The 18,063-nt window shown below is 45.1% G+C and overlaps 1 protein-coding gene across 1 annotated transcript in view; it reads left to right on the top strand.

Annotated features, from left to right (window-relative positions):
- Positions 1–6,010: 6,010 nt before the first annotated feature.
- Positions 6,011–18,063, top strand: part of LOC121559819 (ribosomal protein S6 kinase alpha-6) — a 96,319-nt gene continuing 84,266 nt past the window's right edge. Inside the window, exon 1 of the mRNA XM_045216866.1 lies at positions 6,011–6,365. Coding sequence (XP_045072801.1) covers positions 6,324–6,365 — 42 coding nt within the window. The 5' untranslated portion in view covers positions 6,011–6,323. The remainder of the gene's footprint in view (positions 6,366–18,063) is intronic.

The raw sequence follows: 18,063 nt of genomic DNA, 5'->3' as shown, positions 1-18,063 counted from the left end.
TCTCTCATCTCTATCTACATAGTATGATGCCCCCCCCACCACCACTCTTCTCTCATCTCTATCTACATAGTATGATGCCCCCCACCACTCTTCTCTATCTCTATCTACATAGTATGATGCCCCCCCACCACTCTTCTCTCATCTCTATCTACATAGTATGATGCCCCCCACCACTCTTCTCTCATCTCTATCTACATAGTATGATGCCCCCCCACCACTCTTCTCTCATCTCTATCTACATAGTATGATGCCCCCCACCACTCTTCTCTCATCTCTATCTACATAGTATGATGCCCCCCCACCACTCTTCTCTCATCTCTATCTACATAGTATGATGCCCCCCCCACCACTCTTCTCTCATCTCTATCTACATAGTATGATGCCCCCACCACTCTTCTCTCATCTCTATCTACATAGTATGATGCCCCCCACCACTCTTCTCTCATCTCTATCTACATAGTATGATGCCCCCCCCACCACCACTCTTCTCTCATCTCTATCTACATAGTATGATGCCCCCCCCACCACCACTCTTCTCTCATCTCTATCTACATAGTATGATGCCCCCCACCACTCTTCTCTCATCTCTATCTACATAGTATGATGCCCCCCTCACTCTTCTCTCATCTCTATCTACATAGTATGATGCCCCCCCCCACCACTCTTCTCTCATCTCTATCTACATAGTATGATGCCCCCCACAACCACTCTTCTCTCATCTCTATCTACATAGTATGATGCCCCCCACCACTCTTCTCTCATCTCTATCTACATAGTATGATGCCCCCCCACCACTCTTCTCTCATCTCTATCTACATAGTATGATGCCCCCCCCCACTCTTCTCTCATCTCTATCTACATAGTATGATGCCCCCACCACCACTCTTCTCTCATCTCTATCTACATAGTATGATGCCCCCACCACCACTCTTCTCTCATCTCTATCTACATAGTATGATGCCCCCCACCACTCTTCTCTCTCATCTCTATCTACATAGTATGATGCCCCCCACCACTCTTCTCTCATCTCTATCTACATAGTATGATGCCCCCCACCACTCTTCTCTCATCTCTATCTACATAGTATGATGCCCCCCCACCACTCTTCTCTCATCTCTATCTACATAGTATGATGCCCCCCACCACTCTTCTCTCATCTCTATCTACATAGTATGATGCCCCCCACCACTCTTCTCTCATCTCTATCTACATAGTATGATGCCCCCCACCACTCTTCTCTCATCTCTATCTACATAGTATGATGCCCCCCCACCACTCTTCTCTCATCTCTATCTACATAGTATGATGCCCCCCACCACTCTTCTCTCATCTCTATCTAAATAGTATGATGCCCCCCCACCACTCTTCTCTCATCTCTATCTACATAGTATGATGCCCCCCCCACCACTCTTCTCTCATCTCTATCTACATAGTATGATGCCCCCCCCCCACCACTCTTCTCTCATCTCTATCTACATACAGTGGGGGAAAAAAGTATTTAGTCAGCCACCAATTTTGCAAGTTCTCCCACTTAAAAAGATGAGAGAGGCCTGTCATTTTCATCATAGGTACACGTCAACTATGACAGACAAATTGTGGAAAAAAAATCCAGAAAATCACATTGTAGGATTTTTAATGAATTTATTTGCAAATTAGGGTGGAAAATAAGTATTTGGTCACCTACAAACAAGCAAGATTTCTGGCTCTCACAGACCTGTAACTTCTTCTTTAAGAGGCTCCTCTGTCCTCCACTCGTTACCTGTATTAATGGCACCTGTTTGAACTTGTTATCAGTATAAAAGACACCTGTCCACAACCTCAAACAGTCACACTCCAAACTCCACTATGGCCAAGACCAAAGAGCTGTCAAAGGACACCAGAAACAAAATTGTAGACCTGCACCAGGCTGGGAAGACTGAATCTGCAATAGGTAAGCAGCTTGGTTTGAAGAAATCAACTGTGGGAGCAATTATTAGGAAATGGAAGACATACAAGACCACTGATAATCTCCCTCGATCTGGGGCTCCACGCAAGATCTCACCCCGTGGGGTCAAAATGATCACAAGAACGGTGAGCAAAAATCCCAGAACCACACGGTGGGACCTAGTGAATGACCTGCAGAGAGCTGGGACCAAAGTAACAAAGCCTACCATCAGTAACACACTACGCCGCCAGGGACTCAAATCCTGCAGTGCCAGACATGTCCCCCTGCTTAAGCCAGTACATGTCCAGGCCCGTCTGAAGTTTGCTAGAGTGCATTTGGATGATCCAGAAGAGGATTGGGAGAATGTCATATGGTCGGATGAAACCAAAATATAACTTTTTGGTAAAAACTCAACTCGTCGTGTTTGGAGGACAAAGAATGCTGAGTTGCATCCAAAGAACACAATACTTACTGTGAAGCATGGGGGTGGAAACATCATGCTTTGGGGCTGTTTTTTTGCAAAGGGACCAGGACGACTGATCCGTGTAAAGGAAAGAATGAATGGGGCCATGTATCGTGAGATTTTGAGTGAAAACCTCCTTCCATCAGCAAGGGCATTGAAGATGAAACGTGGCTGGGTCTTTCAGCATGACAATGATCCCAAACACACCACCCGGGCAACGAAGGAGTGGCTTCGTAATAAGCATTTCAAGGTCCTGGAGTGGCCTAGTCAGTCTCCAGATCTCAACCCCATAGAAAATCTTTGGAGGGAGTTGAAAGTCCGTGTTGCCCAGCGACAGCCCCAAAACATCACTGCTCTAGAGTAGATCTGCATGGAGGAATGGGCCAAAATACCAGCAACAGTGTGCTGAAAACCTTGTGAAGACTTACAGAAAACGTTTGACCTGTGTCATTGCCAACAAAGGGTATATAACAAAGTATTGAGAAACTTTTGTTATTGACCAAATACTTATTTCCACCATAATTTGCAAATAAATTCATTAAAATCCTACAATGTGATTTTCTGGAATTTTTTTTCTCATTTTGTCTGTCATAGTTGACGTGTACCTATGATGAAAGTTACAGGCCTCTCTCATCTTTTTAAGTGGGAGAACATGCACAATTGGTGGCTGACTAAATACATGTTTTCCCCACTGTAGTATGATGCCCCCCCACCACTCTTCTCTCATCTCTATCTACATAGTATGATGCCCCCACCACTCTTCTCTCATCTCTATCTACATAGTATGATGCCCCCCCCACCACTCTTCTCTCATCTCTATCTACATAGTATGATGCCCCCCCACCACCACTCTTCTCTAATCTCTATCTACATAGTATGATGCCCCCCCCACCACTCTTCTCTCATCTCTATCTACATAGTATGATGCCCCCACCACCACTCTTCTCTCATCTCTATCTACATAGTATGATGCCCCCCCCAATATTCTCTCATCTCTATCTACATAGTATGATGCCCCCCCACCACTCTTCTCTCATCTCTATCTACATAGTATGATGCCCCCCCCACCACTCTTCTCTCATCTCTATCTACATAGTATGATGCCCCCCCCACCACTCTTCTCTCATCTCTATATACATAGTATGATGCCCCCCCCACCACTCTTCTCTCATCTCTATCTACATAGTATGATGCCCCCCCACCACTCTTCAATCATCTCTATCTACATAGTATGATGCCCCCCACCACTCTTCTCTCATCTCTATCTACATAGTATGATGCCCCCCCCACCACTCTTCTCTCATCTCTATCTACATAGTATGATGCCCCCCCACCACTCTTCTCTCATCTCTATCTACATAGTATGATGCCCCCCCCACCACTCTTCTCTCATCTCTATCTACATAGTATGATGCCCCCCACCACTCTTCTCTCATCTCTATCTACATAGTATGATGCCCCCCCACCACTCTTCTCTCATCTCTATCTACATAGTATGATGCCCCCCCCACCCCCCCACCACTCTTCTCTCATCTCTATCTACATAGTATGATGCCCCCCCCACCACCACTCTTCTCTAATCTCTATCTACATAGTATGATACCCCCCCACCACTCTTCTCTCATCTCTATCTACATAGTATGATGCCCCCCCCACCACCACTCTTCTCTCATCTCTATCTACATAGTATGATACCCCCCACCACTCTTCTCTCATCTCTATCTACATAGTATGATGCCCCCCCACCACTCTTCTCTCATCTCTATCTACATAGTATGATGCCCCCCCACCACTCTTCTCTCATCTCTATCTACATAGTATGATGCCCCCCACCACTCTTCTCTCATCTCTATCTACATAGTATGATGACCCCCCACCACTCTTCTCTCATCTCTATCTACATAGTATGATGCCCCCCACCACTCTTCTCTCATCTCTATCTACATAGTATGATGCCCCCCACCATCTTCTCTCATCTCTATCTACATAGTATGATGCCCCCCCACCACCACTCTTCTCTCATCTCTATCTACATAGTATGATGCCCCCCACCACTCTTCTCTCATCTCTATCTACATAGTATGATGCCCCCCACCACTCTTCTCTCATCTCTATCTACATAGTATGATGCCCCCACCACTCTTCTCTCATCTCTATCTACATAGTATGATGCCCCCCCCACCACTCTTCTCTCATCTCTATCTACATAGTATGATGCCCCCCACCACTCTTCTCTCATCTCTATCTACATAGTATGATGCCCCCCACCACTCTTCTCTCATCTCTATCTACATAGTATGATGCCCCCCCACCACTCTTCTCTCATCTCTATCTACATAGTATGATGCCCCACCACCACTCTTCGCTCATCTCTATCTACATAGTATGATGCCCCCCACCACCACTCTTCGCTCATCTCTATCTACATAGTATGATGCCCCCCACCACTCTTCTCTCATCTCTATCTACATAGTATGATGCCCCCCCCACCACTCTTCTCTCATCTCTATCTACATAGTATGATGCCCCCCCACCACTCTTCTCTCATCTCTATCTACATAGTATGATGCCCCACCACCACTCTTCGCTCATCTCTATCTACATAGTATGATGCCCCCCCCACCACCACTCTTCTCTCATCTCTATCTACATAGTATGATGCCCCCCACCACTCTTCTCTCATCTCTATCTACATAGTATGATGCCCCCCACCACCACTCTTCGCTCATCTCTATCTACATAGTATGATGCCCCCCCACCACTCTTCTTGCCTATCTCCTCTCCCTCTATTCCCCCCTTTCCTATGTGGACCTCAGGAGGAACTAGGCTGGGCACGTCCCTATCCTCATCAACGGGGCTGCCAGGACACATACAGCACCAGGTGTCGCAAGAAGGCCAAGATCATCAAGGACTTCAGCCACCTGAGCCACGGCCTGTTCTCCCTGCTTCCATCAGTCAGACGTGGACAGTATAGGAGCATCATTGAAAACTGTCAGACTGGACAATCGATTCTACCCCCCAGACAGTCTGTTTAATAGCCACCACTAGGCAGCTACGGCCCCCACCGCCCAATTGGACAATTCATTGTTACAGTTGCAAATATGTATAGATATGTATTGTTGTTTTTTACTTCTCTTTTTGACCTGTTGGAGAGTTTCACTGTACCCTGCAATTACATCTGCGAGCCTGTGCGTGTGACTAATAAACTAATCTAATCTCTCCCCCTGTGCTCTGCTCTCCTCTCCCCCTCCTCTCCCTCTGTGCTCTCCTCTTCTCTCCCCCTGTGCTCTCCTCCCCCCTCTCCTCTCCTCTCCTCTCCTCTCCTCTCCTCTCCTCTCCTCTCCTCTCCCTCTCCTCTCCTCTCCTCTCCTCTCCCTCTCCTCTCCTCTCTCCTTCCCCCTGTGCTCTTCTCTCCTCCTCTCCTCTCTCCTCTCCTCTCCTCTCCTCTCCCTCTCCTCTCCTCTCCTCTCCTCCCCCCATGTGCTCTCCTCCTCTCCTCTCCTCTCCTCTCCTCTCCTCTCCTCTCCTCTCCTCTCCTCTCCTCTCCTCTCCCCCTGTGCTCTTCTCTCCTCCTCTCCTCTCCTCTCCCCTCCTCTCCTCTCCTCTCCTCTCCTCGCTGTTTGTTTGCCTGTGATGGGTGAAATCCTTAACTGAATTGCGTCATAGCTACGTCAATGGGCTCTCAGTGCATTGATGCTGGGTCAGGTACCACGGATAGAGGCGGCCATATTCATCTATGGGAGAGGAATGTAACAGAGGCTCGGTTACCATATGGGCCTGTCAAACCGAGTGTTCCGAACCCGGTGTCTGATCCTCCCCGGGCAGTAGGCGCCGGTGACCCGGTTCTGACTAGTGCCCGACAGTGAAGTCAGAATCTCCAGTCGGTTATCAGCGGGGGGAGATTCTGCTTGGAGCGGCGGTCTAGCTCCGACTACGATGCCGTTCTCCCAGCAGCATGAACCCTGGGACAAAATGGAGGTGACCAGCGTTATTTGTTTAGTTAGTTCACTATTATAGCGTCATGGGATGTAAGGCTGTTTATTCGTTATTTTTATGCCCCAGTAATGTATGAAAGTGTGACAAACTATATAATAGCGAGACAGCATGCATGCTAACAGAGCAGCTAGCTAGGCTAGTGGTGTTGATACACTAGTTGGCTAGCTATATCTGCTTGGCCCAGCTTACTTATACATACTTTATTTCTTTCGAGGCAGCAAATGTTGTTTTCCTTGATGGAATGTATCGGGTTCATATTGGGTTATTTTCACATTTGTTTACCAAGCTGTTAAAACGGTTCAAACATGTGTTTTCATCCAGTTCCTTCGGTGCTCGAGTGGATGTTAGCTAACTAGCAGTTTATTGTGTTTTGATTTTTTAGCAGGCTAGCTACGTTAGTAGTAATGATACAAAAATCAGACAGCTTGCGTTCTGTCACTAGCTATAAAGTCAAAGCCTGGCCAGACATTAAAATGTATAGCGTGAGTGTTTACGTTGTAGCAACAACAGTCACACAGCTAGCTACTAGTTAGCATGGTAGCTGCTAGCTACTAGTTAGCAGTCACACAGCTAGCTACTAGTTAGCATGGTAGCTGATAGCTACTAGTTAGCAGTCACACAGCTAGCTACTAGTTAGCATGGTAGCTGATAGCTACTAGTTAGCAGTCACACAGCTAGCTACTAGTTAGCAGTCACACAGCTAGCTACTAGTTAGCATGGTAGCTGATAGCTACTAGTTAGCAGTCACACAGCTAGCTACTAGTTAGCATGGTAGCTGATAGCTACTAGTTAGCAGTCACACAGCTAGCTACTAGTTAGCAGTCACACAGCTAGCTACTAGTTAGCATGGTAGCTGATAGCTACTAGTTAGCAGTCACACAGCTAGCTACTAGTTAGCAGTCACACAGCTAGCTACTAGTTAGCATGGTAGCTGATAGCAGTCACTGGTCACACGTCAACATTCAGAGACAGCGCCCTGGGTGGAAGGGATCCAGCTTTTGTCAAATTAACGTTAGATTTCACTTTTTGTAGCAGGTTAGGAGAACTTACGTAACAAGTAAATGTAAAAATGTAAATGTAAGTTATGATAATTACGTAAGGGTTAGGTTAACAAAAAAGCCCCCCCAAAATAATAACTTTTGAAGTTAATTTAGCAAAAGCTGGATCCCTTCTAGCCATGACCCTGGCTGGCTGAATCGAAGCTGGCTGTTGCAGATAATAATAATGGTCCAAAGAGTAGACCCTACAAGAAAATGCTCACAATTACGCTTATCTTTTACTTTGCTTGTACAATATTCTATAGTGTTATCTGGCTAGACCTAGTTTCGATGCAACCAATATTTTTTATTTTTTTTATTTTTTTGAGTTTTTACGTTGTGCTGGCAACCCTCTTGGTTGCATTGAAGCTAAGCCTGACCCATATAGATCTAATTAGCTAGCTAAATGACATTGTTGTTGTTTGTTTACACCAGGCACGTTGTTTGTTTACACCAGGCACGTTGTTGTTTGTTTACACCAGGCACGTTGTTGTTTGTTTACACCAGGCACGTTGTTGTTTGTTTACACCAGGCACGTTGTTGTTTGTTTACACCAGGCACGTTGTTGTTTGTTTACACCAGGCACGTTGTTGTAAACTCTTTAGCAATGCAGTAACTCTCTAAAATCCCTTCTCCGTGATGTAGGGTTTTCAGGGCTTACATTTGCCCACTGATGCCTCCATATGAACAACAACCCTTACAAAAACTGCAGTAAAAGTGCAGTAACTGCAGTCGACTATGGTATTTTGGATGCAGAATAACTGCGTTTTTTCTACGCAGTGTGCTGCAGTTATACTGCACACTGACTGCAGTTTCTTTTGTAAGGTAATTTAGATGCTGTGTTTTAACGTTTAGAAACATCAATTATCGCTTTCAAACTGGTTTTCGAAACATATGCTGATGTACCCCTTATCTTTCATATAATCGTTCAAAAAAGAATAATACACTTACTGTAGCAGTTTTGCACATATCCACAAGCTGTGTGTGCCTCAGTTGAGGAACTACACTTCCTCCCCAGTATGGTGTTCGGAGCCGCTAGGTGGCTGTGTGTGCCTCAGTTGAGGAACTACACTTCCTCCCCAGTATGGTGTTCGGAGCCGCTAGGTGGCTGTGTGTGCCTCCAGTTGAGGAACTACACTTCCTCCCCAGTATGGTGTTCGGAGCCGCTAGGTGGCTGTGTGTGCCTCCAGTTGAGGAACTACACTTCCTCCCCAGTATGGTGTTCGGAGCCGCTAGGTGGCTGTGTGTGCCTCCAGTTGAGGAACTACACTTCCTCCCCAGTATGGTGTTCGGAGCCGCTAGGTGGCTGTGTGTGCCTCCAGTTGAGGAACTACACTTCCTCCCCCAGTATGGTGTTCGAGCCGCTAGTTGGCTGTGTGTGCCTCCAGTTGAGGAACTACACTTCCTCCCCAGTATGGTGTTCGGAGCCGCTAGGTGGCTGTGTGTGCCTCCAGTTGAGGAACTACACTTCCTCCCCAGTATGGTGTTCGGAGCCGCTAGGTGGCTGTGTGTGCCTCCAGTTGAGGAACTACACTTCCTCCCCAGTATGGTGTTCGGAGCCGCTAGGTGGCTGTGTGTGCCTCCAGTTGAGGAACTACACTTCCTCCCCAGTATGGTGTTCGGAGCCGCTAGGTGGCTGTGTGTGCCTCCAGTTGAGGAACTACACTTCCTCCCCAGTATGGTGTTCGGAGCCGCTAGGTGGCTGTGTGTCTGCCTTCTGTCAACAAGCCATGTAATATGGAGATCTGGCGTGTGTGGGAACCCTAACCGTATAAAGTTGTGTATTAATTTAACCTTTTTGTTAAAAATAATATAATAATATATACTGTTTGTGTATGTATATATGTGTGTGTATATATATATATATATATATATATTAGGGCTGTCAAAAATAGCGCGTTAACGACGTTAATTAGTTGTTTGCTGTTAATTACGTCAATTTTTTTAACGCATTTCACGCATGCGCAGTGTGACAAATTATTCAGGTCAGGAAAGTGGTTGGGAGCTAGAGGCGAGATGGAGCAAGGTGAGCAAAGTGGGCCTATTGACGGATTCAAATATAAAAGAATGATGATGGTACAGTTAACAAGTACAAGGTTATTTGCAAGATTTGTAAGAAGGAGTTTCAATTTCACCGGAGCTGTTCAAGCTTGAAGTACCATGTCAACGCCAAACATGCGTTTGCTGGGCCGTCAGATTCAGCAAGTGGTTTGCGCCAGACCACGCTGAATGTTTGCAGGCAATTAACAAAATCAACCTCAGATAATTTGACCAACACAATAGCAAAATGGATTGCAAAGGATTGTAGACCCATTAGCATTGTAGAAGACTCAGGTTTCCTTGATGTTTTGCAAGTGGCGTCTCAAGACTCATTCTATAAGCCACCGCCAAGAGCCACAGCCAAAGACAAATATTATGGTGTGTAGTATGTTTCAGCTTGATTTAAAACACCATTATTTGGCTGTGTTAATAAACAGACATAATATGAAAATTATGTATCTGTGTCCTGTTATTTATCTTTTGGTATGCATTTCAGAAAAAAAATGGTTAGGATTCAGGTGTAATTGCAAATAGTGATTAATCATGATTAATCCACTGAAAATTCTGATTAATTTGATTAAAAATTTTAATCATTTGACAGCCCTAATATATACCGGTATATATATATATATATATATATATATATACACACATACAGTGAGGGAAAAAAGTATTTGATCCCCTGCTGATTTTGTACGTTTGCCCACTGACAAAGACATGATCAGTCTATAATTTTAATGGTAGGTTTATTTGAACAGTGAGAGACAGAAAAAAAAAAAAACATCCAGAAAAACGCATGTCAAAATGTTATAAATTGATTTGCATTTTAATGAGGGAAATAAGTATTTGACCCCTCTGCAAAACATGACTTAGTACTTGGTGGCAAAACCCTTGTTGGCAATCACAGAGGTCAGACGTTTCTTGTAGTTGGCCACCAGGTTTGCACACATCTCAGGAGGGATTTTGTCCCACTCCTCTTTGCAGATCTTCTCCAAGTCATTAAGGTTTCGAGGCTGACGTTTGGCAACTCGAACCTTCAGCTCCCTTCACAGATTTTCTATGGGATTAAGGTCTGGAGACTGGCTAGGCCACTCCAGGACCTTAATGTGCTTCTTCTTGAGCCACTCCTTTGTTACCTTGGCCGTGTGTTTTGGGTCATTGTCATGCTGGAATACCCATCCACGACCCATTTTCAATGCCCTGGCTGAGGGAAGGAGGTTCTCACCCAAGATTTGATGGTACATGGCCCCGTCCATCGTCGCTTTGATGCGGTGAAGTTGTCCTGTCCCCTTAGCAGAAGAACACCCCCAAAACATAATGTTTCCACCTCCATGTTTGACGGTGGGGATGGTGTTCTTGGGGTCATAGGCAGCATTCCTCCTCCTCCAAACACAGCGAGTTGAGTTGATGCCAAAGAGCTCGATTTTGGTCTCATCTGACCACAACACTTTCACCCAGTTCTCCTCTGAATCATTCAGATGTTCATTGGCAAACTTCAGACGGCCCTGTATATGTGCTTTCTTGAGCAGGGCCGACTTGCGGGCGCTGCAGGATTTCAGTCCTTCACGGCGTAGTGTGTTACCAATTGTTTTCTTGGTGACTATGGTCCCAGCTGCCTTGAGATCATTGACAAGATCCTCCCGTGTAGTTCTGGGCTGATTCCTCACCGTTCTCATGATCATTGCAACTCCACGAGGTGAGATCTTGCATGGAGCCCCCAGGCCAAGGGAGATTGACAGTTCTTTTGTGTTTCTTCCATTTGCGAATAATCGCACCAACTGTTGTCACCTTCTCACCAAGCTGCTTGGCGATGGTCTTGTAGCTCATTCCAGCCTTGTGTAGGTCTACAATCTTGTCCCTGACATCCTTGGAGAGCTCTTTGGTCTTGGCCATGGTGGAGAGTTTGGAATCTGATTGATTGATTGCTTCTGTGGACAGGTGTCTTTTTATACAGGTAACAAGCTGAGATTAGGAGCACTCCCTTTAAGAGTGTGCTCCTAATCTCAGCTCGTTACCTGTATAAAAGACACCTGGGAGCCAGAAATCTTTCTGATTGAGAGGGGGTCAAATACGTATTTCCCTCATTAAAATGCAAATCAATTAATACAATTTTTGACATGCGTTTTTCTGGATTTTTTTGTTGTTATTCTGTCTCTCACTGTTCAAATAAACCTACCAAATACTTTTTCCCCTCACTGTATATGTGTATGTGTGTGTGTATACAGTGGGGAAAAAAAGTATTTAGTCAGCCACCAATTGTGCAAGTTCTCCCACTTAAAAAGATGAGAGAGGCCTGTAATTTTCATCATAGGTACACGTCAACTATGACAGACAAAATGAGAAAAAAAAATCCAGAAAATCACATTGTAGGATTTTTAATGCATTTATTGGCATATGATGGTGGAAAATAAGTATTTGGTCAATAACAAAAGTTTCTCAATACTTTGTTATATACCCTTTGTTGGCAATGACACAGGTCAAACGTTTTCTGTAAGTCTTCACAAGGTTTTCACACACTGTTGCTGGTATTTTGGCCCATTCCTCCATGCAGATCTCCTCTAGAGCAGTGATGTTTTGGGGCTGTCGCTGGGCAACACAGACTTTCAACTCCCTCCAAAGATTTTCTATGGGGTTGAGATCTGGAGACTGGCTAGGCCACTCCAGGACCTTGAAATGCTTCTTACGAAGCCACTCCTTCGTTGCCCGGGTGGTGTGTTTGGGATCATTGTCATGCTGAAAGACCCAGCCACGTTTCATCTTCAATGCGCTTGCTGATGGAAGGAGGGTTTCACTCAAAATCTCATGATACATGGCCCCATTCATTCTTTCCTTTACACGGATCAGTCGTCCTGGTCCCTTTGCAGAAAAACAGCCCCAAAGCATGATGTTTCCAACCCCATGCTTCACAGTAGGTATGGTGTTCTTTGGATGCAACTCAGCATTCTTTGTCCTCCAAACATGACGAGTTGAGTTTTTACCAAAAAGTTATATTTTGGTTTCATCTGACCATATGACATTCTCCCAATCCTCTTCTGGATCATCCAAATGCACTTCAGACGGGCCTGGACATGTACTGGCTTAAGCAGGGGGACACGTCTCGCACTGCAGGATTTGAGTCCCTGGCGGCGTAGTGTGTTACTGATGGTAGGCTTTGTTACTTTGGTCCCAGCTCTCTGCAGGTCATTCACTAGGTCCCCCGTGTGGTTCTGGGATTTTTGCTCACCGTTCTTGTGATCATTTTGACCCCACGGGGTGAGATCTTGCGTGGAGCCCCAGATCGAGGGAGATTATCAGTGGTCTTGTATGTCTTCCATTTCCTAATAATTGCTCCCACAGTTGATTTCTTCAAACCAAGCTGCTTACCTATTGCAGATTCAGTCTTCCCAGCCTGGTGCAGGTCTACAATTTTGTTTTTGGTGTCCTTTGACAGCTCTTTGGTCTTGGCCATTGTTGAGTTTGGAGTGTGACTGTTTGAGGTTGTGGACAGGTGTCTTTTATACTGATAACAAGTTCAAACAGGTGCCATTAATACAGGTAACGAGTGGAGGACAGAGGAGCCTCTTAAAGAAGAAGTTACAGGTCTGTGAGAGCCAGAAATCTTGCTTGTTTGTAGGTGACCAAATACTTATTTTCCACCATAATTTGCAAATAAATTCATAAAAAATCCTACAATGGGATTTTTTGGATTTTTTTTCTCAATTTGTCTGTCATAGTTGACGTGTACTTATGATGAAAATTACAGGCCTCTCTCATCTTTTTAAGTGGGAGAACTTGCACAATTGGTGGCTGACTAAATACTTTTTTTCCCCACTGTATATATATATATATTTTTTTATACAGCTCTGGAAAAAATTAAGATACCACTGCAAAATTATTCGTTTCTCTGGTTGTAATATTTATAGGTATTTGTTTGGGTAAAATTAACATTTTGTTTTTATTCTATAAACTACTGACAACATTTCTCCCAAATTCCAAATAACAATATTGTCATTTAGAGCATTTATTTGCAGAAAATGACAACTGGTCAAAATAACAATAAAGATGCAGTGTTGTCAGACCTCGAATAATGCAAAGAAAATAAGTTCATGTTAATTTTTAAACAACACAATACTAATGTTTTAACTTAAGAAGAGTTCAGAAATCAATATTTGGTGGAATAACCCTGATTTTCAATCACAGCTTTCATGCGTTTTGGCATGCTCTCCACCAGTCCTTCACATTGATGTTGGGTGACTTTATGCCACTCCTGGCGCAAAAATTCAAGCAGCTCGGCTTTGTTTGATGGCTTGTGACCATCCATCTTCCTCTTGATCATATTCCAGAAGTTTTCAAGGGGTTCAGGTCTGGAGATTGGGCTGGCCATGACAGGGTCTTGATCTGGTGGTCCTTTATCCACACCTTGATTGACCTGGCTGTGTGGCATGGCGCATTGTCCTGCTGGAAAAACCAATCCTCAGAGTTGGGGAACAATGTCAGAGCAAAAGGAAGCAAGTTTTCTTCCAGAACAATAATAATAATAATAATATGCCATTTAGCAGACGCTTTTATCCAAAGCGACTTACAGTCATCCCTGCATACATTTTTTTTGGTGTATGGGTGGTCCCGGGGATCGAACCCACTACCTTAGCGTTACAAGCGCCGTGCTCTACCAGCTGAGCTACAGAGGACCTAGTATGTGGCTTGATTCATGCGTCCTTCACAAAGACAAATCTGCCCGATTCCAGCCTTGCTGAAGCCCCCCCAGATCATCACCGATCCTCCACCAAATTTCACAGTGGGTGCGAGACACTGTGGCTTGTAGGCCTCTCCAGGTCTCCGTCTAACCATTAGACGACCAGGTGTTGGGCAAAGCTGAAAATTGGACTCTTCAGAGAAAATAACCATACTCCAGTCCTCTATGGTCCAATCCTTATGGTCTTTTGCAAACCTCAGCCTGGCTTCTTGGCTTCTCATTGATGAAGGGCTTTTTTCTAGCTTTGCATGACTTCAGCCCTGCCCCTAGGAGCCTGTTTCGAACCGTCCTCGCCGTGCACTTCACCCCAGCTGCCGTTTGCCATTCTTTTGGTAGGACGCTTGATGTCATCCTACGGTTGTTGAGTGACATTCGAATGAGTTGGCGGTCATCCCGGTCAGTAGAGAGTCGTTTTCGCCCTCTGCCGGTCTGTAGCTTTGTTGTCCCCAATGTCTGATGCTTGACCTTGTTCTTATGAACCGCCGTCTTTGAAATTTTAAGGACGGAAGCAACCTGACGCTCACTGTATCCCTCTGCCAGTAAAGCCAGAATTGAACCCTTCTTTTCCTCACTCAAACCTTTTTTTTCAACTCTTTTGGCATGGTCAATAGTTCTTTTTTGATTAATATTACTTTTGAGGTACTATTAGCACTGTTTTTGCCATCCAGCTGGTCCTATTGCAAGAGGATAGTGATGACCACAGCAGTGGTTTTTATACTTTTCCTCGTTAAATAAGATTTGGTTCAGGTGATCACCTAATCAGTACCTAATTCAGTAGAATGAGGTGTGCCTGTGTTGGAATTCAACAGACACTGGAATGGAATGGCTGTCATACATGTAGAGATGCACACTGGAATGGAATGGCTGTCATACATGTAGAGATGCACACCGGAATGGAATGGCTGTCATACATGTAGAGATGCACACTGGAATGGAATGGCTGTCATACATGTAGAGATGCACACCGGAATGGAATGGCTGTCATACATGTAGAGATGCACACTGGAATGGAATGGCTGTCATACATGTAGAGATGCACACCGGAATGGAATGGCTGTCATACATGTAGAGATGCACACCGGAATGGAATGGCTGTCATACATGTAGAGATGCACACCGGAATGGAATGGCTGTCATACATGTAGAGATGCACACCGGAATGGAATGGCTGTCATACATGTAGAGATGCACACCGGAATGGAATGGCTGTCATACATGTAGAGATGCACACTGGAATGGAATGGCTGTCATACATGTAGAGATGCACACCGGAATGGAATGGCTGTCATACATGTAGAGATGCACACCGGAATGGAATGGCTGTCATACATGTAGAGATGCACACTGGAATGGAATGGCTGTCATACATGTAGAGATGCACACCGGAATGGAATGGCTGTCATACATGTAGAGATGCACACCGGAATGGAATGGCTGTCATACATGTAGAGATGCACACTGGAATGGAATGGCTGTCATACATGTAGAGATGCACACCGGAATGGAATGGCTGTCATACATGTAGAGATGCACACCGGAATGGAACGGCTGTCATACATGTAGAGATGCACACCGGAATGGAACGGCTGTCATACATGTAGAGATGCACACCGGAATGGAATGGCTGTCATACATGTAGAGATGCACACCGGAATGGAACGGCTGTCATACATGTAGAGATGCACACCGGAATGGAATGGCTGTCATACATGTAGAGATGCACACCGGAATGGAATGGCTGTCATACATGTAGAGATGCACACCGGAATGGAATGGCTGTCATACATGTAGAGATGCACACTGGAATGGAATGGCTGTCATACATGTAGAGATGCACACCGGAATGGAATGGCTGTCATACATGTAGAGATGCACACCGGAATGGAATGGCTGTCATACATGTAGAGATGCACACTGGAATGGAATGGCTGTCATACATGTAGAGATGCACACCGCAATGGAATGGCTGTCATACATGTAGAGATGCACACCGGAATGGAATGGCTGTCATACATGTAGAGATGCACACTGGAATGGAATGGCTGTCATACATGTAGAGATGCACACCGAATGGAATGGCTGTCATACATGTAGAGATGCACACCGGAATGGAACGGCTGTCATACATGTAGAGATGCACACCGGAATGGAATGGCTGTCATACATGTAGAGATGCACACCGGAATGGAACGGCTGTCATACATGTAGAGATGCACACCGGAATGGAATGGCTGTCATACATGTAGAGATGCACACCGGAATGGAATGGCTGTCATACATGTAGAGATGCACACCGGAATGGAATGGCTGTCATACATGTAGAGATGCACACCGGAATGGAATGGCTGTCATACATGTAGAGATGCACACCGGAATGGAATGGCTGTCATACATGTAGAGATGCACACCGGAATGGAACGGCTGTCATACATGTAGAGATGCACACCGGAATGGAACGGCTGTCATACATGTAGAGATGCACACCGGAATGGAATGGCTGTCATACATGTAGAGATGCACACCGGAATGGAATGGCTGTCATACATGTAGAGATGCACACCGGAATGGAATGGCTGTCATACATGTAGAGATGCACACCGGAATGGAATGGCTGTCATACATGTAGAGATGCACACCGGAATGGAGCGGCTGTCATACATGTAGAGATGCACACCGGAATGGAACGGCTGTCATACATGTAGAGATGCACACCGGAATGGAATGGCTGTCATACATGTAGAGATGCACACCGGAATGGAACGGCTGTCATACATGTAGAGATGCACACCGGAATGGAACGGCTGTCATACATGTAGAGATGCACACCGGAATGGAATGGCTGTCATACATGTAGAGATGCACACCGGAATGGAACGGCTGTCATACATGTAGAGATGCACACCGGAATGGAACGGCTGTCATACATGTAGAGATGCACACCGGAATGGAACGGCTGTCATACATGTAGAGATGCTGATTTAAGAAAAATGAGCAGTGGTCTCTTAATTTTTTCAAGAGCTGTGTGTGTATATACACACACACACACACAGTACCAGTCAAAAGTTTGGACACACCTACTCATTCAAGGGGTTTTCTCAATTTTTTACTATTTTCTATATTGTAGAATAATAGTGAAGACATCAAAACTATGAAATAACACATATGTAATCATGTAGTAACCCAAAAAGTATTAAACAAATCAAAATAGATTTTATATTTGAGATTCTTCAAATAGCCACCCTTTGCCTTGATGACAGCTTTGCACACTCTTGGCATTCTCTCAACCAGCTTCATGAGGAATGCTTTTCCAACAGTCTTGAAGGAGTTCCCACATATGCTGAGCACTTGTTGGCTGCTTTTCCTTCACTTTGCGGTCCAACTCATCCCTAACCATCTCAATTGGGTTGAGGTCGGGTGATTGTGGAGGCCAGGTCATCTGATGCAGCACTCCATCACTCTCCTTGGTCAAAAAGCCCTTACACAGCCTGGTGGTGTGTTTTGGGTCATTGTCCTGTTAAAAAACAAATGATAGTCCCACTGTGCGCAAACCAGATGGGATGGCGTATCGCTGCAGAATGCTGTGGTAGCCATGCTGGTTAAGTGTGCCTTGAATTCTAAATGAATCACCGACAGTGTCACCAGCAAAGCACCATCACACCTCCTCCTCAATGCTTCACGGTGGGAACCACACATGCAGAGATCATCCGTTCACCTAGGCGTCTCACAAAGACACAGCGTTTGGAACCAAAAATCTCAAATTTGGACTCATCAGACCAGAGGACAGATTTCCACCGGTCTAATGTCAATTGCTCGTGTTTCTTGTCTCAAGCAGGTCTCTTCTTCTTATTGGTGTCCTTTAGTAGTGGTTTCT

The sequence above is a fragment of the Coregonus clupeaformis genome, unplaced genomic scaffold (genome assembly GCF_020615455.1).
Source record: "Coregonus clupeaformis isolate EN_2021a unplaced genomic scaffold, ASM2061545v1 scaf0832, whole genome shotgun sequence".
NCBI classification, from domain to species: Eukaryota; Metazoa; Chordata; class Actinopteri; order Salmoniformes; family Salmonidae; genus Coregonus; species Coregonus clupeaformis.
Note: the sequence above shows the minus strand (reverse complement) of the source record. Positions and strands in the feature narration are given on the sequence as shown.